Here is a 22558-nt window from a genome sequence, read left to right on the forward strand (position 1 = left end):
ATGGGGTCTAAAGTGGATATTGTTTCAAAGAAAAGTATGAAGTAATTATGTCTATTTTAAATAAAAGCATGAAGTGACTATATCCATTTAAAATAAAAGCTTGACTTTCCGACGATTAAGGTTATTTTTCTCATTTGCCATTTTCCCTTTTTTCTTTTGTTTTTTTCTTTTTTCTTTCCTTTTTTTCCCTATTTCTTCTTCTTCATGGCTATTAGCAAGGCCCACAAAAGGCTGGGCAAGGATCGCCCTCATCAACGAGGGCCACCCACGTTGGCCATAGGTGAGTGATGGCCTTGCCTAGGCGAGCCTACCCTCACCCTAGGGAAGGCTACCCCCGTGACCATCCACAAGGTTGACCCTCACCAGATCTAATGAGGGTGGCCTTGCCTACGGCCAGTGAGGGCTTACAACCTCTCGCCCGCTGTCGACAAATGCTTGCAGGCCTTTGCCAGCCCTTCTTAGCGGCTAATGAGGGTTGCCGATCCCTTGCCAAGTTTAGCTAGTGGCTACTAGTCGACATCAAAAAAACAAAACAAAAAAAAAAAAAAAAAGTTTTAAAAAATGGACTAAAATGCCCTTGACGATCAAAAAATTTAGCTAGCCCACGATCTACGATGTTGGGCCCTTATTTAAAACAACCAACGCACTACAGGTACTTATTTGAAATATTTAAAGTCATTTCAAATCTTTATTTAAAACAAAATCCACTACGGATCCTTATTTAAGAAAATGAAAGCACTTCCAATCTTTTTTTTTTTGAATTTCCCTTCAATTTATATTAATAGATAGAATTAAATTCAAATATATAAATATAAATAAGATTAAATTGTTATTTTGTAATTTTGAATTTCTTATATTAAAATTCAAATATATTATTATATTGAAATATAGAATTGTTAATTTAAGAAGTTTTTATTCAATAAATATAACTTTCTTATTATAAATATTGAAAATCCCATCTACCTTTATTACACTTCGTACATGGGATAATTTATCTAATGTATATTCTTCTATATCTAACTTTATCTTATTTTGAGTAGGCATTAAACTTAAGATATGATAAATTTTATTCAATCCTGAATTTTATTCAAACTGTCAAACGTAACATAATACCTACCCTAACCCTTAAACTAGGGATGCCACAATTTCTCAAGTCCCAATGCTCCAACTTGTGAAGTGGACCCCGGAGCTCATGATCTGATAGACATATTGAAAGATCGGGATAACATCGGGATAACTCATTTAATAGTACCACCCATAGCGTAAAAACCACGTTGAGCAAAGTTTAGGTCGGGTCACATATAGCGTGGCCTGACTTTTCAGCCTTTCAAGAACAGTTGCTCAGGACGGACATACCGAAAGATCTAGATAACTCATTTCATAATACCACCCATAGCGTAAAAACCACGTTGAGCAAAGTTTAGGTCGGGTCACATATAGCGTGGCCCATAGATCTAGATAACTCATTTCATAGTACCAAAAATCACGTTGAGCAAAGTTTAGGTCGGGTCAAGTATCGCGTGGCCGGACTTTTCAGCCCTTCAAGAACAATTGCTCAGGACACTCCAATTTGTCCTCCGGGCCCTAGTCGAGTGCCTGAAAACTTTTTTTTTTTTTGGGTCGAAAAAGTACCTGAAAACTGAAAACGTCAATCCGCTTCTCTTTTTCCTACCCAACAGCAAGAATTCATCGCCTGCCCCAGGCCCGTTAAGAGCTAAAGCGCCGATTTTTCCGACCGCAGCGTGACAACCACCTCCTCAAATCCTATTTGACCGGTTCTCGAGATCGTTGGGTTGAGTTTGACTCGATGGGTTGATGGGTGATCTTGACGTTCTTGCGAATCCCCCCATCATTCGAACGTTTGCAAATCTAGAATGTCTTTGGTATTGATCTGGCATTGTCACCTCGACACCCGATCATCGTGTCGTTTTAGCGAGGGAGGGAGAGAGAGAGAGGAAGACCAAATTTGAAAATCATCTCGCCCTGCGAAAATTCAAGGCACGCACACATACAGCTAGTGAGGGCTTACAAGCTCTCATTCGTGTCGACAAGTTCTTGCAAGCCCTTGCCAGCCCTTCTTAGCAACCGACGAGGGTCGCCGATCCCTCGCCAGGTTTAGCTAGTGGCTGCTAATAGACATCGAAAAAAAAAAAAGAGAAAAAATGTTTTAAAAAATTGGACTAAATGCCCTTGATGGTCAAAAAATTTAGCCGGCCCGCAATCTGTAATGTTGGGCCCTTATTTGAAACAACCAACCCACTTTAGGTACTTATTTGAAATAATTAAAGTCATTCAGATCCTTATTTAAAATAAAATCCATTCAAGGTCCTTATTTGAGAAAATGAAGACACTTTGGATCTTTTTTTTTTCCTTCAATTTATATTAATAGATAGAATTAAATTAGAATATATAAATATAAATAAGATTAAATTGTTATTTTTGTAATTTTGAATTTCTTATATTAAAATTCAAATATATTATTATATTGAAATATATAATTGTTAATTTAAGAAGTTTGTTATTCAATAAATATAACTTTCTTATTATAGATATTGAAAATCTTATCTATCTTTATCACACCTCTTACATGTGATAATTTATCTGATATATATTCTTTTATATCTGACTTTATCTTATTTTATGTAGGCATTAAACCTAAGATAGAATAAATCTTATTCAATCCTGAATTTTATCAAAACTGTCAAATGTAGCATAATACCTCGGTGACAAGACACATGACCCACTAGAGCTAGGAGACCCTGCCCTAGCCTCAAGATCTCGACCCTAACCCTTAGACTAGGGACGCCACAATTGCTCATGTCCCAACGCTCCAACTTGTGAAGTGGACCCTGGAGCTCATGATCTGGACAAACATACCGATAGATCGGGATAACTCATTTCATAGTACCACCCATAGCATAAAAACCACGTTGAGCAAAGTTTAGGTCGGGTCAAGTATAGCGTGGCCAGACTTTTCAGCCTTTCAAGAGCAATTGCTCAAGACAGACATACCGAAAGATCGAGATAACTCATTTCATAGTACCACCCATAGCGTAAAAACCACGTTGAGCGAAGTTTAGGTCGGGTCAAGTATAGCGTGGCCGGACTTTTCAGCCTTTCAAGAGCAATTGCTCAGGACAGACATACCGAAAGATCGAGATAACTCATTTCATAGTACCACCCATAGCGTAAAAACCACGTTGAGCGAAGTTTAGGCCGGGTCAAGTATAGTGTGGCCGACTTTTCAGCCTTTCAAGAGCAATTGCTCAGGACAGACATACCGAAAGATCGAGATAACTCATTTCATAGTACCACCCATAGCGTAAAAACCACGTTGAGCAAAGTTTAGGTTGGGTCAAGTATGGCGGGCCGGACTTTTCAGCCTTTCAAGAACAATTGCTCAGGACACGGCAATTTGTCCTCCGGGCCCTTGTCGAGTACCTGAAAACTGAAAACGTCGATCTGCTTCTCTTTTTCCTACCCAACAACAAGAATTCATCGCCTGCCCCAGGCCCGTTAAGAGCTAAAGCGCCGATTTTTACGACCGCAGCGTGACAGCCACCTCCTCAAATCCTATTTGACCGGTTCTCGAGATCGTTGGGTTGAGTTTGACTCGATGGGTTGATGGGTGATCTTGACGTTCTTGCGAATCCCCCCATCATTCGAACGTTTGCAAATCTAGAATGTCTTTGGTGTTGATCTGGCATTGTCACCTCGACACCCGGTCATTGTGTCGTTTTCGCGAGGGAGGGAGAGAGAGAGAGGAAGACCAAATTTGGAAATCATCTCGGCCTGCAAAAATTCGAGGCACGCACGCATACGCATACGCATACGCGCACGCCCACAAGAGAAACTTTCAACTGGGTCCTCTCTCTCTCTCTCTCTCTCTCTCTCTCTCTCTTTCTCGAATCGTCTTGATCTCGAGCCAATACTTTTTCTTGGCAAATTTCGCCTCGCGCGGAGACGACCTCGCGTGGAGGGTCAACCGGAATTCGATCGCGGTACGTGTTGCATGGCGTTCTTGGGTTCCTTTTGAATTGATGGTATTGTAGACGCGTGCATTGGGTTTGATGCATGGCCCTTTGGGTTTCCTCTTGTTGTTCTTGATGTTCTTGTTTTCTAGTGAGATGATTCAATTAGAAACTTTTATATCTGCGCGCGCTCAAATTGGTTGGAGGAATGAGGTTCTGGAATTCCGTCGTCTTTTCTCGGTTAGATTGATGTGGGATATAAATTTGGTCGAGAGCATTGGGAAATAACATGATGGCAGCTTCTGGTTGTGGGATTTGATTAGAGGTTTATTGGGTGGCATGAAATGAGAGTTGTTTTAAGCATTACTATTTTGCTAGCGGAGCTACTCATTGGAAATCCTGGAGAAATCCTTGATGTCGGTTGGATTGTCCTTCCATGGCGGCGACACGGACTGAAAAGCTGTATGTGGAGAAAGTTATTTTCTGAATTTTTCTCTGGTGCAACCTGTTGTGGCAGGGAGACGCTGCAGAAGTTCTACATGTTCATCGGATGACATTTGATCTAGTTTATCCATTGGATTGTTGTGTTGTCATCAAGGAATAATTTTTGTTGAAGTGGCACCAATGCGAACCCGACTTGTACCGAAATGATAGACAAGATACGAGCTTGACTATAACTGGCTTATCCCGTGATTCTAGATATAGAAAGAGTTAATGGTGTGGAACCAAGAGTCCTGTATTTTCCAATTTACTCTCTACACACCCTTGGATGCTCTTCATCCGTCCCTCCCATCATTTTGTCCTCCATGCATTTTATGGTTTGCGCATCTGATACCACTCAAGCCAAAAATCATGTTCCAATATGCAAAGACCACACGTTCAGCCCCAGCATATGAACAAATCCCTTGCTGTTTTTGCAGCCACCTTACGTAGAGGGCCCAAGGTTATTCCCCCTTTGCAAATGACTTGCTGTTATAACGTTTGGCCGGGATGCATTCTGCATAAATAAGGAAATCTTGGTAGGAAGAGCCAAGTTCTTGCCAATCCTTAAAGGGTTTTAGTTTTTCTTCTCCTTGTCGTCACAGTTAATGTTGTTTGTGGTACATTTGACTTTGAGACATCCATTCTTGCTATTCTGCTATCTTCCTCATTCCTTTTCAGTATTACCTCCTATAGCACATCATGAAACTTACCACAATATTCCAATACCCAATCATTGAAGTTTCTGACAATATCTGCTGGGACATGTAAAGTTGAAACAGGAAAGATTTTTGTAACACTTGCCCTTTAATTCTTAGCAAGTCTAACTAATTGAACCAATCGACCTTTAAGTGGAGTTGAGCCACACTTTATCCTGCCAGAAGAAAACAGAATCTCCTCTGCCAACAATGTGATCTATGGTAGAGTAGGAGGATCCACCTAACTTTTGTTAGTCCATCTCCAAGGGATCACTCTGAAAGTGCACCAACATTGTTAACCTGGCCAACATGGTTACATTTTTCTTATCGATGAATTCCCTCTGGAGGATTTTTTTTTTTTTTTTTTTGTCATAATTTTCCAAGCCACTTGGCACACAGAGCTTCGTGGAAATGTAATAAAGACCGATACCCAAAGGCAAAGCCACTTTCACATGGGAAGTTTAATGATGCCTCACCTACCAAGGCTGAAATTATAAGCCTTTTGCTTACCTCCTATAGAAACTCTCTCTCAATGTTATCGAGTATTCTAGCTGCCACACTTGAAGAGGGAAAAGCAGGGAAAGGAAAGCTGGCAGAGTTGTATGAGTCTCTCTACTGAAGTTAATCTGCCGCCATAGGAAGAATAACCTCTTTGAACTAATCAATTTTCTCTGTGTCTTGCAAAAAGCCAGGTCCTTCCAGTTTAATTCCTTGAGGTGGGTCCAAATAAGTGATAGGAAGACTACCTAGCTTACAGCCTATTACTCAACTGCAATGTCCTGGATTTTTCTTCAAACAAGAGAACAAAATGCTGTCATCAGCAAATAATAGATTGGAAAGTTTTAGGTTAGAATTACTTCTAGATACACGAAAGGATTATATCAAGTGTTTCGTATTGCTGCTCTGCCAATGGATTTCCTCATGCTTTTCCTGGGCTCCACTTGTTATGTGATCTATGTGCCTATTTAGAATACCCTTTTGACTATACTTCAATATCATGCAGTAATCCTTATCTATATTGACCTTCAGGTTCTTCGTGCTTTCTTCTGCTGAATCTTGGAATTTGCATTCCGACCATCATTATGGGGCAATGCGTAACCAAGGTAATACATCTGGGCCATTTTTTGCCGGAATCTGTTGTGCAGATCTTTTACTTACTATCATGAAGATGTACACATTTTTGTAGTTCTATCATACAATCACTTCTTGACCACTTCTCTCATGATATTTTGCTCTGTTGTTTGGGTAAGATTTCTGTCGTTTATAAAATATATGTATTACTCTCTACATATGGTGACTCTACTAAGTAAACTTCTCCTACTCTATTAAACCATGTGTTCCCTACAACAGTTGTTCTCTGACATTTGAAGGCTGCCTCCATTTATTTGCTGTTCCATGCTGTTCCATGTCTTCTGAGTTTTGGCTTGAAATATTTCAATGAAACACTGTCAATTCTTTTTGTCAAAAGATTCTATGTTGTTCATGGTGCTTCCAGCAAGAAATAAAAGACGATGAGTCCAACCAACACATTGATTTTGCTAGCGGCAACGTGCATCTCATCACCACTAAAGAGAGCTGGGATGAAAAGTTATCACAAGCTATTAAGGACGGAAAGATCGTAAGTTTTCAAAATTAGTTCTTTGCAGTTTAGATTTCTCGCTCTTGCTATGATCCATAACAAGATAGCCTTTTTCTTCTCTCGGTAATGGACTGAGTTTGTGGTTTATGCTTTAAGTATTTGCTTGATATTTGACAAATTGTATCTCCATCTGTTTTCTCTTTTTGCGTATGTATATTCAGCATAGGGATGATTCTTAGAGTTCATTTCAGTTTTTGAGAATCCAGAATAGACAGTTGCATGCACTCTGTATTGTGTCAAGTTCTGGCAAACTGTAATAATTCCAAGGTGTTTATGTGGGGAAGAAGGCTGAGAAAATCCTGTTATGTCAACTCTTATTTTATGTCAATTATAACCTTTTCTTCGCATGAAAATTTGGCTGCCCACTGTGACGTATGAATGCTTAACAGGTTATAGCAAACTTTAGCGCGACTTGGTGTGGTCCTTGTAGAGTGATTGCGCCTTTCTACTCTGAGTTATCTGAGAAGCACCCTTCCCTCATGTTTCTTCTTGTCGATGTGGATGAACTAACTGTAAGTATGACTTTCATCTCTCGGACCTTGCAACCCGCGGCTCGGATGAGAAATTTGCCTAGTTATGTGCCGAATGTACCGACCGTGGCTCTTGTTTATTTCACAGGAGTTCAGCACATCTTGGGACATTAAAGCAACCCCTACCTTCTTCTTTCTTAAAGACGGGAACCAAGTCGACAAGCTCGTGGGCGCCAACAAGCCAGAGCTTCAGAAGAAGATAACCGCGATTCTAGACTCGATCGATCAAAGTCAGAAATGACGACGGGTTGCTAGAGGTGGGGGAGAACAAAGCTAAGCCATTTTGAAATTTTGTCGAACCACGTACATGCAGGTCTCCATGTTGTAAAATGCTTGCACGGCACTCGTTCTTGAATGTAAATAGAGATGCTTGAGGGTGTCGAATAGTGAAAATATTGGAATGGTAATCGCCGTTCTCTTTATCGTGTCCTCGATGCCCATGCCGGGTGTAGAATGTCCATCGGTTTTGATTGGATTTCGAAAGTCTTTCTCACTAATCGGAGCAGCAAAGCTTAGTTTGTTGCAGACCTTGTTAAGTTTCGTGTCTTTTGAACCAATTTGACTCCTGTTCATCTCTTAGGAGATTCAAGGCTGAGCTATGGTGATCCCCATTGAGATATTTGAGTATGAAGGGAAATGTCATCTAGACAACGGGACGGCCGAGAAAGATTGGCGAATGCTAGATGGTCATCTGGAACAATCATATAGTCACATCATATATTGTCAAAAGGTGACGAGAAACGGTGAATGAACTTATTGCCTATTTGATTCGCGGAATATGAATTATTTAAAAGATACTTTCTTGAATATGATCGCTTCTATCGCTTAAAATAACTAATCAATGGAAATTGTAATGGATATAAATGATCTTTTAGAAAAGTTTTTTTTTCAAATAATTTATTTTATTTTTTTGCGAAATAAACAGTCTTCTAATGCATTATCTTTATGAAAACTTGGTAAAGGAAAAAAAGAGGGTTAATACTACGAAATACTTTAAACTGTACACATATAACAAATCTATCTCGAATTAATTTTTTTAGTATAAAAAATTATAAATTTATATATTTATGATAAATTCACTCTCCGTTAGTTTCCATTAAATTGGATTCATATTATGAAAAACTACAAATTGATACACTTGTGACAAATGTAAAGATAAAACCAAAAACCGATATATCCATAAATTATTACATGTCATTCAACTCAACAATTTAATAGTAAAATTTAATGAAAATTAACAAAAAATAAATTTGTTATAAATGTACTTATTCAAAAATTTTAATGATCAAAACATTATTTTAGATTAAAATTACCATAAGTATATTAATTTAGAGTTCCAAAAAAGAGAATTGTAATCTACAGCTCCAATTGTGACCTATTTGTCTGTAATGTGTGTAGGGATGGACAACCATCGAGCCCGAAGACCCTGTCAAAGTTCCACCGCCACAAATCTGATGTGACGAAGAAGTGACAATGTGTCGTTCCTTGTACATTATGACTTCAGGGTCTTTCCCATTTTCACATCATTTTCTGGATCGTCGCTTGTGGGGACTTATTCAGGCGTAATTGAGATCGAGAAACGATCGAGCTAACGCGCAATTCGAGCAACAGCATTATCTTTCGCCTCGACAGCAGTGGGCATCTCATCAGTCTAGTCAATATGCTCGTCCGAACCACCTAAATCCCCCGTGTTATATCTAGGGTGCGTTTGTTTGGATTCTTTTTTTTTATCACGAACATAATTTTTATTTTTTTGTTCTAAAAAATAAAAAAGAATATAAACACATTTATTTACGTTTTTGTTCTGGGACTTATTTCTGTTTTAGAGAATAAATTTAAAAAGAAATAAGAAATAAGAAAAATTTATTTTTTTGTTCTCGGAACACTTCCGAAAAACAATTTTTCTCTCTCCTATTTTTTTTTCTTTTTCTTTTCTTCTTCTTTTTTTCTTTGACCGATCGTCAGCCATGGCCGAGCTCGAATTTGCCCAACCACCGATGAGGCGACGCCGACCTGGTGATGGCCTGGCGAGGCCAAGTGGCTAGGCGAGGCCGCTAACCCTTGTCAGCCGGTCGCTAGCCATGGTCGAGGCCCAGAACCTACCAAAAGGAAGAAAAAATAAAAATAAAATAAAATAATTAAAAATTAAAAAAAAAAAAAAAAAATTATACAAGTTTATCAAACGTGTTTTTACATTTTTTTTTATTCCGAAATAGAAATTTTGTGCAATTACCAAACGCATTCTTATGTAGTCTCCACATTTATTTCTGACTCGAATGGTGTGACTAACATTTTCATGCCGACCCAAACTCGAGAAACGCCACGTGGCGACGTCTCCATCGCTCGGTCATCAAGACACGAGTAGGTGGGACGGACCGTTGGTCTCAAAAAGATGAAAATTTAGGACAGCGAGATGAGGGGGCTATACATGGGCGAGAAAAGCAGTGGGAAAGGGGACCCGGAAGGGGAATCAAATGGGGAGAGAGATCTGGAGACCGAGTCTCTCGCCTGTCGCTGTTGGAAAAGGTCTCCCCCCATTTGGTCCCATCTTTTTACTTTCAGATTTCCGCTCTTGAAAGTTGCTTTTCAACCATCAACCTAACTTACATAGAATACTCGTTTTCGTGTTCTTCGGATCTAAATTGATGACCCAATGGGGAACGTAGTGCAATTCACACGTTGGTTTCACATCATCGATGATTATGATAAACCTGTCAAAATGAGTCTTCTTAATCCATATTTGATTAATCATTACGGATTGCTCTACTGACCACCCTTCTTGGCAAGAATTGAGGTTAGAGACGTTTAATTTCACACACTCTACAAAGAAATAAGTTAAAAGTCTAAAAATAAATTGAGAGTTAAAATAAGACAAAAAAAAATCCATATTTAATGAGCCTAATTATTAAATGAGCTAGTTCTATTTGTTAAATGTGTTATAGACTTACATAATATATATGCTAAATGGATTTAGACCCAACCCATCTCTCTCTAATGGTAGTCTTTTAACAAGTGTCGAGTAAGGTATAAGTTACCAAACAAGTCAAAATAGGTTAAGTGGATCAACTTGGGTTGAACCATTTTCGATCCGGCCCAAACCGATCCGATCCGTCCATTTAACAGGTCTAAATATTCCTGGACGCAAGCAACGATTCCCGACACGAATAGAAGACCGGACGAACTTCACCACTCACCATACAGCTGCGAAAGATGCCGCCCCCACGATATGCCAAGCTGGTCCAGCCCATCTTTCGTCAACTTGGAAGATGGAAACGTCAAAGTCGCTGTCCTACACCCAGAAAAGATAGAAAAGAAAGCGGGCAGCAGATTGTATAATGCGCGAAACGTCGTCAGGACCCACCCATGTGTCCGGAGGCAAGAAATCAATGGGGTTCACGACACCATCCTTACCCACAAAAGTCAACAGGACAGAAACTAAAGAAAGATGGCTGAACTGACAAAAGAATGTTCAAGAAAACAATAACATGCTTTGTTCCAAGGATAGAACTTAAAGGAGATATTTAGCAAAAGTTACATATTATTATCTTACACTCCTCGTGACCATATATAAAATTTACTAAACAAATTACAACTGCCTTGGAGAATATAGGATTATATCAGAAGCCAGAAAAAAGATGGGAAAAAGATGGAATTTTGACAGCAAGTTAAATGAATAAGAAAAGATCGAGGAAAACCCAAAACGTGTCGTGAATGCTCGACAATTTTGCAGTGGCAAGTGTCTCCTTAGAGATTTTGCGGAGGCGGATGGGAGGCAGTGTCCTAGTTTTTTCACCGCCCTTTGGGGTTCATGATCTGAGAGAACACAGCACTCGGGGTCAGCCCATCCGAGTCTTCACTGGCGAGGCTCCGGCCGCCAATGCTCATGCTCATCCCGCTGCTCCTTGAGTCGGACACGTTGCTGTCGAAGCCAGGGGATACGTCGGGATCCTTCTTCCCTTTGCAGGCCGCAGCATCAAAAGCCCCGTCGTCCATGCCCACTCCCCCGAAGCCCTTGCCGCTCTCCTCTGCACTCTCTTGCAGCTGGAGGGCAACTCGAGGTTCCACAGGACGTCGCCCATTGATGGCCTCTCGATGCCCTGATCGTTGACGCACTTCATTGCGGTCTCGGCAAACTTTTTGAAGCACTCCGGCGAGATTTTCCCCTTCAGATGAGGATCCATAATGTGCTCGAGAATGCCTTTCTTGTGGCAATGAGCAGCCCATTCTGCTAGACTGACTTGCTCTTTCGGCAGTGTGGGGTTCAATGCAGGGCGTGCACAGAGGATCTCGAACAGCACAACTCCGAAGGAGTACACATCAGATTTGTCGGTTAATTGCTGGCGTCTGAAGTATTCAGGATCCAGATATCCAAAGCTACCCTTCACAACAGTACTGACATGCGTGTGATCCAACGTTGGACCGGTCTTTGACAAACCAAAATCGGAGACCTTTGCCACCCACTTCTCATCCAAAAGAATGTTGGTAGTTTTCACATCACGGTGAATGATCGTGTGCTTAGCCCCAGTGTGGAGATAGTGCAACCCCCGAGCAGCTCCAATGCAAATCTCAAGTCTTTGCTTCCACGGGAGAGGGGGTCTCTGGGTCTTGTACAAGTGCTCACGGAGAGTTCCGTAGGCCATGTAATCATAGACAAGGATCATCTCACAATTATCTTCACAATACCCGATCAACGAAACAAGATGACGATGGCGTAGCTTTGAAAGCATTTCAATCTCAGTTTGGAATTCATGCACACCTTGCTCAGAGAGGGGATTTCCACGCTTGATTGCCACTTTGGTCGCTCCACCATCGATTTCTCCTTGGTACACTTTGCCAAAGCCTCCCACTCCAAGGACGAGAGACTCATCGAAGTTCTTGGTGGCAGATTTGATCTCAGCAAAAGAGAAATGGCGGCAAAGGTTCGACGGCAGGGATGATGCATAACTACCAGTAGTGTTCGTCTTTGCAGAACCCGCAGAGTGCGAGTTTCCATAAAGAGAGAGAGGAAGCCAGCCGGATGGTCCATCACTTGCGCTTGAATCCTTCCCCTGCCTACGGCGACGTGAAGCAAAAACAGCTACAAGACCGATGATTATGGCTAAAACAACTCCACCACTAACCCCTCCTGCAATAATTGCCGTTTGATTAGTTGATTTACCAGAGCCTGATGGTGGTCTAGCTCGTGAGGGATCGATTACATCCTGCTTCGGCGCAGGAATAGGGTTAGGCCCCGCAAGATTCCCAGACGCATCACTGAGCTTGAAAATCTCCACCCCATTCAATATCGCATCGTAATACTGAGGTTTCAAAGCCGTATTTGGATGAAGGGCAAGCCACAAATCCTGCTGCGAACCTCCATCTGTTACAAGTACCACATAATCCCTATAAGTAGGGATTCCATTGCCTTTTGTCCATCCAGCTACATCAGCCTGATTGTCAGCAGTTTGATTGCCGATGAAGATCTCAAACATTCTCTGATTTAGTTTTGTTATGACATCAGCTACCTCACAGAAATGCAGCCTTATCAGGTAATTGAACCCAGAGTCAACAGAGAAGATCCAAGTGAGGTTGTATTGCAGATTGACGCTTGCATTGGGTCCCATCGATCTAGCAGTGGAGTATACATTAACAGGAGCGACATAAGTAGGCATGGATGAAGGATAATGAATCGTCATATTCGGGCCAGCAGTCTCAGTGACCCCAATACCAGCACCATATATGTAAGCAGTATCATCATACCAGGACCTGAACAGTCCTGTGTCACCAGACGGAGAGATGTCTTGACCTCCCACATTTAATCGATAAGCAGTCTCAAGAGCTGTGGTGTTATCGATGGTGAGGGGAGCATTCAGACCAACAATCATCGTACTTCCATCAGTTGCGCTATAGATGTCAGGCATTGACTGTACCTCGATCCCGTTAACAAAAGCAAATGCACCTGCATAGTTTTTAGACGGACTGAAAGTAATATTCAGTGTCTCCCCCTCGACATTGACCGAGTATTCCTTCAAAACATATGCAAAGTTCAAAGCTTCTGTGGTTTGGGCCACGCTGAAGTTCTTCAGAAGAGTATAACCCTCAGCAGATACAGAGAAGATGGCATTGGACGCGTTATACGTATTGTACACAGATGGATAAAAGTACAGCCGGACAAACTTCCGACCTGATGCCACGGGGAAGCTGTAAGTAAAATTAGACTGGAAAATCCTCGCAGTCATGTACGGGACCTGGGGCACCGAAGGGTCCTGCGTGGCGGCTGTGGCCATGATGGCGTTGGCAGTAGAAGCCGGGATCTTGGAACCAATCTCCGAGGTCCACACCTGGCCATCGGCATCTGTAGTCTGCGAAGCCGCCCCACAATCCAGCAGGATTCGATCGGCGGGCTTATAGTCATCCCCCAAAACCACCAACAAAAACGACGCAGACAAGCACAAGAACACTAGAGCCCTCCCACCGGAGCTAATCGCCGCCGTAATCCTCATCGACTCGAAAAGACCAACAGATTCAGCTCAAATTCGGAACGAACTTACTCTCAGCTCCAAGATCCCGCGATCCTCCGGCCAGGAACGCCCCCAACAGCAAGACGCAAAACCCAACTCGATCTCAGCTCATGACAGAACCTGAACAACAATCAATGGAAGCTTAGAAAAAGAACAAGACCCATCAGCCCCAACCTCCGAAATTTCCGAACTTTCACAAGCGGAGAGACTACAAGCAAGCAAGCAGACAGACCCATCTCAAAAAACCCACCAAAACTCGACGAGCATAGTGACCGGTAGAAAGCCAAATGCGACATCCGGAAGCCAAGAAAAAACCAAGAACAGCTAAAGAAACCAAGGCATCCCGAGCTGAATCTTGAAAATGCTAAAGGATCTACCTACCTGAGGTGGAGCAGCCAACAGTGAAGAGAACTCGGTGAGTCGACCCGGATGGGTTGGCGGAGAACTCGCCCGAGCTCCAAGATCGATCGATCGAGAGAGAGAGAGAGAGAGAGAGCAGGTAGAAGAAGAAGAAGAAGAAGAAGAAGAATAAGCTGAGAGAAAATCGGCGAAAGGCTTTTTCTTCACTTGCTCGGTTAGTCAAAAATCGTCCCTTTCTTTATTTAATTTTTTCCAATTAATATAAAAAAAAAAACCAGGCTTAATTAAATGGAAGCAAGTAAGTGCTGCCTTAAAAATTAGTGGGGGGGCAGTTCGTGGAGGCGGAATGACAGATATGCCCTCGGGATGGCGACGGAATAGCGGATACCGCCACGACTTGATGATTGATTTGAAGCTGGACGCGTCGAACCGCATTTACGCGTCCGCGTCGGGCTGGCAAGACACGCTAACATGAAAACGGCGGATTTTTAATTGTCGTTTTCGTGCCGGTGGCAAAGCTGGTGCCGCGCTGCTCGTCACGAGCTGTCACCGACTCCCGCTCTTTCCTTCCTTTTTTCTTTAAATTTCCCTGCCAACTTCTTCGAAATGTTGTGCCCAGTTCGCAGTGCGTTTGATTGATTGGTTGATGCGGTTTGATGGGTTGTCCGGGGGTAATGTCGTGTGTGGAAACGATGGTTTTCGCACTTCAAATTGGCGTGGTGGCTTGCGCGGGTGTCATCGCGACCAAAGCCGACTAGGTGCCGTGAGCTTGACACGGGTTGATCGAGAGCCGCCCATGCGTGGCCCAGTCGAGCTGGACTCATAGGCACCTATGTATGATCAAAGTGCATTGCCCAGGCTAGACGTGGAAGATCAGAGTGCAAGTAAAACCCAAGTGCATTTATCTTGAAGGATGTGATCGGCTCGTGTGGTGCAGCCGGTAGGAAATTTTCCCAGTCGAGTCTTGAATTTATCATATATATATCAATTGAATATTAAATTTTTCAATTTTATCCATTTAATTATAAACTCGAAAACTATTGATGTAGTGATTCCATTGTCGCCAATCTTTATATGTGACATATTACCACATCATCAATTTCCAACAAAAATTGGGCGGGGATTATATTGACAAAATTGAAAAATCTAAAATCGAACTAGTATTTGTATAATAGGTTTATGATTTATGGCATAATTTCTCCAAAAATAATCCAATATGTATTCAAGGGAGGGGATGGACCTTGATGAATGTAAGACTTTCGTGTTAGGAAGCATCCAGTGGGGCGAGTACCTAGTTCTGACATTGGTTTATTTATTAGGAGTAGCATTGACATTATATAAATAGGTGCAGTAGTGGAGTCATTTGTAATCATCCTTTGAATTCTTTTTATTATCGGCGTTGGTATATTCCTCTGAAACGCGAGCGAGAGGGTGCGCAACATGACAAGAAAGCATAAACACGCCAAAGATCTCGTTGACGTGCGAATCTGAACGTTGTGTTCGTAACAAGTGATATCAAAATGTGTTTTTTTTTACCAAAAAAAGAAACTTGTGTGTCAAGAGAGGCTGTTGATACGAGAGACGAGGCCGAGCAATCGGTGCCAATGGATTGGCTCTTCCTTTTTCTTACGATGCACGTTGTAAACTTTGGGTTAAAATTAGCATATCTCGAAAGGTCGAATGTGGAGTTGATCAGTTGCAGCACACGGGGGGTGATCGGGGGCCAAGCTCCGGGATGAATCGGCTCGATCGACGCGGATGACCTCATGAATTCCGATTGATTAAGGGATCTCGTTAGCAACGGAGGAGCGGCGGGGCTAGGAGTTTGGGCCGCGGCAAATGATGGCGTCACAGCCGGTGTCGGACGAGATCCCTGACGACATAAGGCATGCGAACCTACACCATACGAGGGTGCTCGCCCCCGACCATAGAGGCGGTTCCTTTTCATTTGGCCTGTGGAGGAGTATTTTTCGAGCAATTGGTGTCTCGGAGGAGATGCTCGAAGTTGATTAAATGAACTACTTTTCATAATAAGGGATATTCGAACCATGTAGCTAGATTAATCCATATAAATACACACAAACTACTATGTCCACGTGTATCAAATAAGACTTTAGGTGTGGCCTCAAAGATTAATATGATTGAGTGGTCCTGTAATTTGAATACGAATTCAAGCTTTCATGACAAGATCGACTCATTGAATGAACTACTCATTCATTTTCAATAAAGGCTATATACCACATCAAACACATGAATTAATTGTGCGACAAAATTTATTTCCCTTTTGTGGATTCTTGTTGATATGATCTACGTCAGATAAGCTTTTGAACTCCTACTTGAAGTATTGCTTACCTCCTGTATCAAATCAAATGCTAAGGATGGTAAGTCTCATTTGAGATAGGGTTTACTTGGTGCATAAAAATTGTTAAATTAATTTTTAAAATTTTATATCCATATCGACTTTCCATCCTTATCTTTATGTCAGATGCGTCTGAATTTATATGGTGCGGAGAACGTCAGCAAGCACCGGATAGGAGATATGAGAAGCCAATCCAGACCATTTTAGGCTTGAGCTTCTCAAGCCTGAAGGCTGCAGGCCTCGGATTGGCCCAACCAAAAAAAAAAAAAAGATCGAGAGCCCTGCCCAGATTTATCCATGCCCAAAACAGCTTATCCAAACTGGACGGGCGGAATTGGGCTCTCGAGCTAGTTGGTCCATGTATCTAAACCCTAATTTCTAATCCATTATGCTGTAAGTGACTTTTGCCCATTGGATGCATCATATTTTAGGGGCAAATGACCTAGGAGATCGCTTAACCTTTTTCAATTCATACGATGTCGTCTGCAAACTTTTTTGTTTTTATGCATAATTTGGGCAGCATTAGTCCTTTCGTCAAATGCTTGGATAGATATTGTTGATGTGACATCTATATTGATCACGTCAATGTGTCACCTCATATAATTATCGTTGTAAACAAAAAGAACATGAAGAAAATATCACAAATTTTTTTTTAAGACAATTAGAGCGCATTGCCATGGTCTTTCTATTACATGGAATTATAGTTATAACTGCATTTAGATGAGTACCTAGGTAACATGTTTACAGAAAATATCTACTTTTGTAACTACATTTAGATTATGTGGAGAGAAAATTTGATCTTGCCACTTACAATAGAATGCATGACAGAGAGTGGAATTACTATGATTCCAACCAATACAACACGAAGTAAAACACCATGATAGAGTCAATGTTACTGGAAAAGGACAACAATTACTCAAAAAGAGATGATCGAAAGATTGAGTGGGCAAATTCAGATTTTACGAAATATGACTTTTTGATGTTTTGTAATTATACATAAGATGAATGAATGTATCATATTGTGACCATTATAATTATGAAAATTATTATTTTCATACATGCACGCAAGTTTAATAAACACAATTTTTTCAAAAATAATTATGTATAAATATAAATATATTTGTCAAGAAGCTAAGAGTACATGATGAAATTTGTAAAAAAATAAAATAAAAAATACAACACAAAAAATAAAATTAAAAAAATAAAGAAGAAGAAAAAGAGAGAAAAAAAAAAAAAAACTCTTAATGCGTCCGCGGTTGGGCAAGCCCAGCCCATTTTCACGACGTCAAAACCCTAGCAACCTCCTCCTTCCTTAACCCTCCTCCGACTGCTCGCTCCAGCCTCCCTCCCGTCCCCTCCTCCGCGCGACGATCCGCAGCCTCTTCCTTCCTCCTCCTCCGCCGCCGCCGGCGACCTCCTCCGTCAGTAAGTCCCGCCTCCTCCTTAGTTCCGTCTCGCTGCAGTCGCTGCTCGCTCGGCGCTTGAGCCCCGGCGGCTGCGGTGGCTCCGAAACCCTTCGGTCCTGATCCCCGCCGCATCGCTCGTTATAGAATCGAGAAGTCGAGACGCTCCGACGCGGCGCTAGACCGCGTCGTCAGCGTTCGAGCGGCGACGCGATCGAGCGTCCGAATCCGGAATCGGCGTTCTCGCGGAGCTGCTCATGCTTCTTTTTTACTGCGTTACGTGCTTTGATTACGCGTCGTGTCGGCTTAGTATCTTGTGTTTGTCTGATCTGGTTGGCTAAGGGCGAGACGAAAGCTTCGTCTTTCGACGTTGTTAGTTTTTCGAAGTTCGTGAATTGAGGTTTAGCGTTTGGGTTAATGAAGTGTACGTGTGTCAAATGACGGCCTTAGCACATGTTTCGACTCCTAGATACAGAAGCGTAACTCTTTCGTTTTCATGCTGCTTCTTTGCGATTGAAGTGTCGATGCAATGTGATGACTGCTGAAAGGCGATATCGCTTTGCGTGGGGCTTTTGCAATTTGGAATTGGAGTGAAGTTGCTTGACTTTTGCGGTTATGAACGGGGAAAGATATTAGTTGAAAGGTTGATGCTTGTGTGGATTTATGTGTGTTATCGACTGTGATTGATGGGTTTAGTTCAATCGATGTTACATCCATAAGGATACGGTTTTGTACTTCGTGTTCTGTTTTCACTCTGTTCCAGGACGCGCAGAGTTGTTGAGGGAACTGTCGTTTGGGATTCATATTTTTCCTGTAGTGGCAAAATCTGTGTAACTATATTCTGATATGTAATGTCCTTTTTGCATCAGGAAGGCAATATCTCGCCTAAGCACCAAGTGGAAGAATGTCAGGGTATGTAAATTTGAGCTGTTTTTCTCTTTTTCTTCTCCGTGATTTTTTTTTTTCTTTTTCAGAGTAATGTAATGTTTCATTGCGAACAGTGAGATGGGGAAGATTTATGTACCTCATAATGTTTCAGATCATCCAATGGGGCCTTATTTAGTAGTTTCTTTTTTCCCTCAAAGAGAGAAATTAATCAAGAATTAGGCTAACCTACTCTCATTTTGCAACTTTTCTTGCTATAATTAAGTACTTAACTCAGTTGTTAAGATTTTTTTTTGGTCCATTGCATGAATCTTTGCTTACTTTTGACTGTATTGCTTTCAGAGAAGAAGATGTTGCTTAATCTATTCTCATTTTGCTTTTGTCTTGCTATAATTAAGTACTTAACTCGATTGTTAAAATATTTTTGGTCCATTGTATGAATCTTTGCTTATTTTTTAATTGTATTGCTTTCAGAGAGGAAGATGTTCCGGCACCTGAGGTTGCGGTTGCGGTTGCGGCTCCAGCTTTGGGTGAGCCCATGGATCTCAATACAGCTTTACAACTTGTGCTGAGGAAGTCCCTGGCCCATGGTGGTCTTGTACGCGGTCTCCACGAAGGTGCCAAGGCCATTGAAAAGCATGCTGGACTGCTTTGCCTACTAGCGGAGGACTGCAACCAGCCTGATTATATCAAGTTGGTGAAGGCGCTATGCAATGAGCATAATGTCAGCCTGATCAATGTCCCTAGCGCTAAGACTCTTGGAGAGTGGGCTGGTGTAAGTTAGCTCCCCTGTTCAATTTTTATTTGTGCAACTTTTTTTATTACCTGTGCAGCAATGACAATCCGTATGTTTATCTCAGTGAAGCCTGGTTTGTTAGTTGAAATTTCATTGTCGTCTTGATGCTTAGTAATATTTTCCATTTGATCTGTACAGTTGTGTAAAATTGATTCTGAGGGGAAAGCAAGGAAGGTTGTTGGTTGTTCTTGCGTGGTTGTAAAGGTAATTTGTTGTACAGTAGTCTTATATTATTCAAAATAGCTTACTCCTGCTTTATATGGTTTTGGTATTGGTCTTCCTTTTGTGACTCCCAAAAAGGGGTAGACTGTAGCTGGCAAAACTGGAACTAGCTTTAAAATGTTTTGTTGGGCTTTATTTTGATTTGCATTGTCAGGAGATTATACAAGCTAACTAGTTTCAGTCCTTTAAAGATTTTCTTAATGATCATTATCAGTGGCTTAGGTACTATTTTGAAACTCTTAAGTGCAGATTAAAACAGACATAATGTTCTTTTATCATGCTTGCTTATGATTTTCTATATTGATGCAATCTCTGTTATTATTGCCATTTCTATCCCCTCAAAGAAAGCTGATCAATTTGCAGGATTTTGGGGAGGAGACCGAGGCACGTCATGTTGTTATGGAGTATGTCAAGTCTCACTGAGATTAGAAAGCTTTGAGGCATCTGGAGAGAGGCTTTTCTTAGATAGTGATGAGATTTTTCTAATTATTTTTTAAGGAGACGGTAAACCAGTGGACATTTTTATCTTATGCATCTCTTCATCATCTTCCTGAGCTGATCGAGCAACTTAGAGCGTTCAAATGTCTTAAGGGCTTGTCGTCTTGTTTTCTTCCTATCAATATTTGCAACATTTTGACATGTTCGATTATTAGCATTTCCGAGTTTCTCTCAGAACTAATGGTTGATTGTTTTTGTGCGTGATCATTATATCTGTACACGATCTTCCAACATTCCAACTTTAGACTTTTTGGTCAATTCAATTGTCCAAGAGAATAAGGTCCACTGTGAAACTAATGGTGGTGCTTCTGCTTGTAGTTTATTTATGTGCCTGCCGAGGCTGTGGCTGTTCGCATGTGATCGTCCTTCGCAATGGGGCTGTGTTGTTCGCATGTGATGGTCCTTCGCAATAGTCATCCTTTTATAGACGATGATTCAAGTGATTGTTTGTTGGGCAATATTATTTGAATAGAAATGTGATAAAGTGTATTATAATTCGCAAGTTGCTAAGTGTGATAAAGAACAGAGAAAATGATGATTAATGAAGGGAACCTTAAGTAGAAAAAAAGTAATGGATAGTGGAATAAACAAATAAGTATCAAGTTTTACAGTGAACGTGGAGTCACCGACGATTGAATCTCCTTATGCACTGTTTGTTTTTATACCTCGCTACCTAGCAGGTGTTTAGTAGCTACTAAAGGTTCTTGCGCTATTTGTGAGGGTTGATTCCTTGCGGATGAGGGAAAAAGATACTGAATCATCGATAAAGATATTTAGAAATTAGAACTTGAAATGGCATTGACGAATGAAATTGAAAGTACTAATAGGTTCTGTTTAGTTGCTTAGATGTGATCTTTTATGTCAAGCTTCAGTATAGATATCGATGTTTCTCTTCACCGAAAGACGTTCGCTTTTTAAGTGCATCGCGAAAAAAAAACAGGAACGTTGGAGGATCTGTTGCTAACGGAGGTCCATATCAGAGAACCAAAACCGGAACCTGTATTTCCGAACGGTATGCGTAGGTGTACTGCCTGTTCCATTATTCATTCCATCCACTTCGTACCCTGCTGGACGGCCTGTTAGATTGGTACAATTCATGTGGCAGGGCCTTTTAGTTGACGTCTGCATATACAAAGGCCTAAACAACCAGAGATGGAACTAAACTTCTCAGAAAACAAAGGTCGAGTGAGCTAACCTCACTGCTGGTAGCCAGCTGAGAAATGATAATTTGAGAGTACCTCGGCAGCCATTCGCAAAATAAGGATTGCCTTGCAAAACCTTGCAAACGATGGCAATCATGTCCGGTTCCATTTTCGGCGTGGATACAATGCGAAACTCTTCGCATTTGTAGCTTGTCTTGCTTTTCTCGGCGTTCTCGCATGTTTAGTTCCCAGTTGCCCAGTAAAAGAACTAGGGGGACCTCCGTGAATCTGAGTTTCGAGAGATTGCCCACACAGAAGTTGGAAAAGCCATGGTCTGCTAAGAAAGAATAGCTGCAGGGACTGAAAGCCTTCGAATCCTTGTGGCTGTGATGGCTCCTGAAACTTAAATCTGTAATTGAATGATTCTTTCAGGATGCGTATCTTGCAGCAGCCGATACTGGAACATGAGCTGTTATTCACGTCCATTAGGTATTTGCAGAGGGCCATGCATCCGAAAACACATTCCCCCATCTCGATCATTGAAGAATGCCGAAGTATCATAAGGATAGCAATGAACCTGCTCTTGGTGTTGGATATAGGAATATGGCAAGCTTAAGCCAGGGGCTAAAACTTAAACAGCAGTAGTCACCAGAGGAGTTACATCCAATCACCTCAAGAAATGTTGTCTATTCAGATTTCGCTGCTTCTTCTATACCAGTGTGGTACTGGAGGATCGGTAGTCTTACCGCAGAAGACGTGAAATGACCCGGAAGGAATGGCCAAGTAACAGCCGTTGCTATCAGCGGTAACATGACATGGGATGGTGAGGTTTCCACAACTACTTTGGCATTTTGGCATCTGGGATTCGTTAACGGCGGTGCTTCTGCAATATCAATTCAGTTACCATTACTGCTGCTGTTGCTACAACTCTCGGGAGAGGTTTATGGCGGCCCATGAGGGTCTTCACCTCTTGAACCGAACGACATTGCCTAAGTTGGTGAAGTCAATTTATAGATATTCGGCTTTCTGAGGTATTATCATACACAGGTTTCGACCAAGCCACACATATGAATGG

General features: G+C 41.5%; 3 protein-coding genes across 6 annotated transcripts; 2 read left to right on the top strand and 1 right to left on the bottom strand.

Moving 5' to 3' along the window:
* Nucleotides 1-3629: 3629 nt before the first annotated feature.
* Nucleotides 3630-7840, top strand: LOC104432735 (thioredoxin H9). Of its 4 annotated transcripts, none has more exons than XM_010045257.3 (5): nt 3630-4001; nt 6179-6252; nt 6618-6767; nt 7178-7300; nt 7407-7840. In XM_010045257.3, exons 2-5 carry the CDS (start codon nt 6232-6234, stop codon nt 7557-7559), a joined length of 447 nt encoding a protein of 148 aa, XP_010043559.2. In that variant the 5' UTR covers nt 3630-4001; nt 6179-6231; the 3' UTR covers nt 7560-7840. The 4 variants fall into 4 exon arrangements, with proteins under 4 accessions (XP_010043559.2, XP_010043566.2, XP_010043573.2 ...); XM_010045264.3 differs by having other exon boundaries at nt 3637-4001; nt 6645-6767; XM_010045271.3 differs by lacking the exon at nt 3630-4001 and adding an exon at nt 4022-4433.
* A 2949-nt stretch (nt 7841-10789) lies between these two features.
* LOC104432722 (receptor-like protein kinase FERONIA) lies at nt 10790-14366 on the bottom strand. Its single transcript, XM_010045236.3, is given in 3 exon segments — nt 10790-11370; nt 11373-13938; nt 14200-14366. Coding segments are annotated over 2 exon segments (2691 nt in total). The 5' UTR covers nt 13801-13938; nt 14200-14366; the 3' UTR covers nt 10790-11107.
* Nucleotides 14367-17840: 3474 nt separating this feature from the next.
* LOC104432715 (40S ribosomal protein S12) lies at nt 17841-20585 on the top strand. Its single transcript, XM_010045226.3, has 5 exons — nt 17841-17962; nt 18810-18852; nt 19300-19600; nt 19760-19825; nt 20207-20585. The coding sequence occupies exons 2-5, from the start codon at nt 18845-18847 to the stop codon at nt 20264-20266; spliced, it is 435 nt and encodes a 144-aa protein (XP_010043528.2). The 5' UTR covers nt 17841-17962; nt 18810-18844; the 3' UTR covers nt 20267-20585.
* Nucleotides 20586-22558: the final 1973 nt, after the last annotated feature.

Source organism: Eucalyptus grandis, chromosome 1 (assembly GCF_016545825.1).
Source record: "Eucalyptus grandis isolate ANBG69807.140 chromosome 1, ASM1654582v1, whole genome shotgun sequence".
NCBI classification, from domain to species: Eukaryota; Viridiplantae; Streptophyta; class Magnoliopsida; order Myrtales; family Myrtaceae; genus Eucalyptus; species Eucalyptus grandis.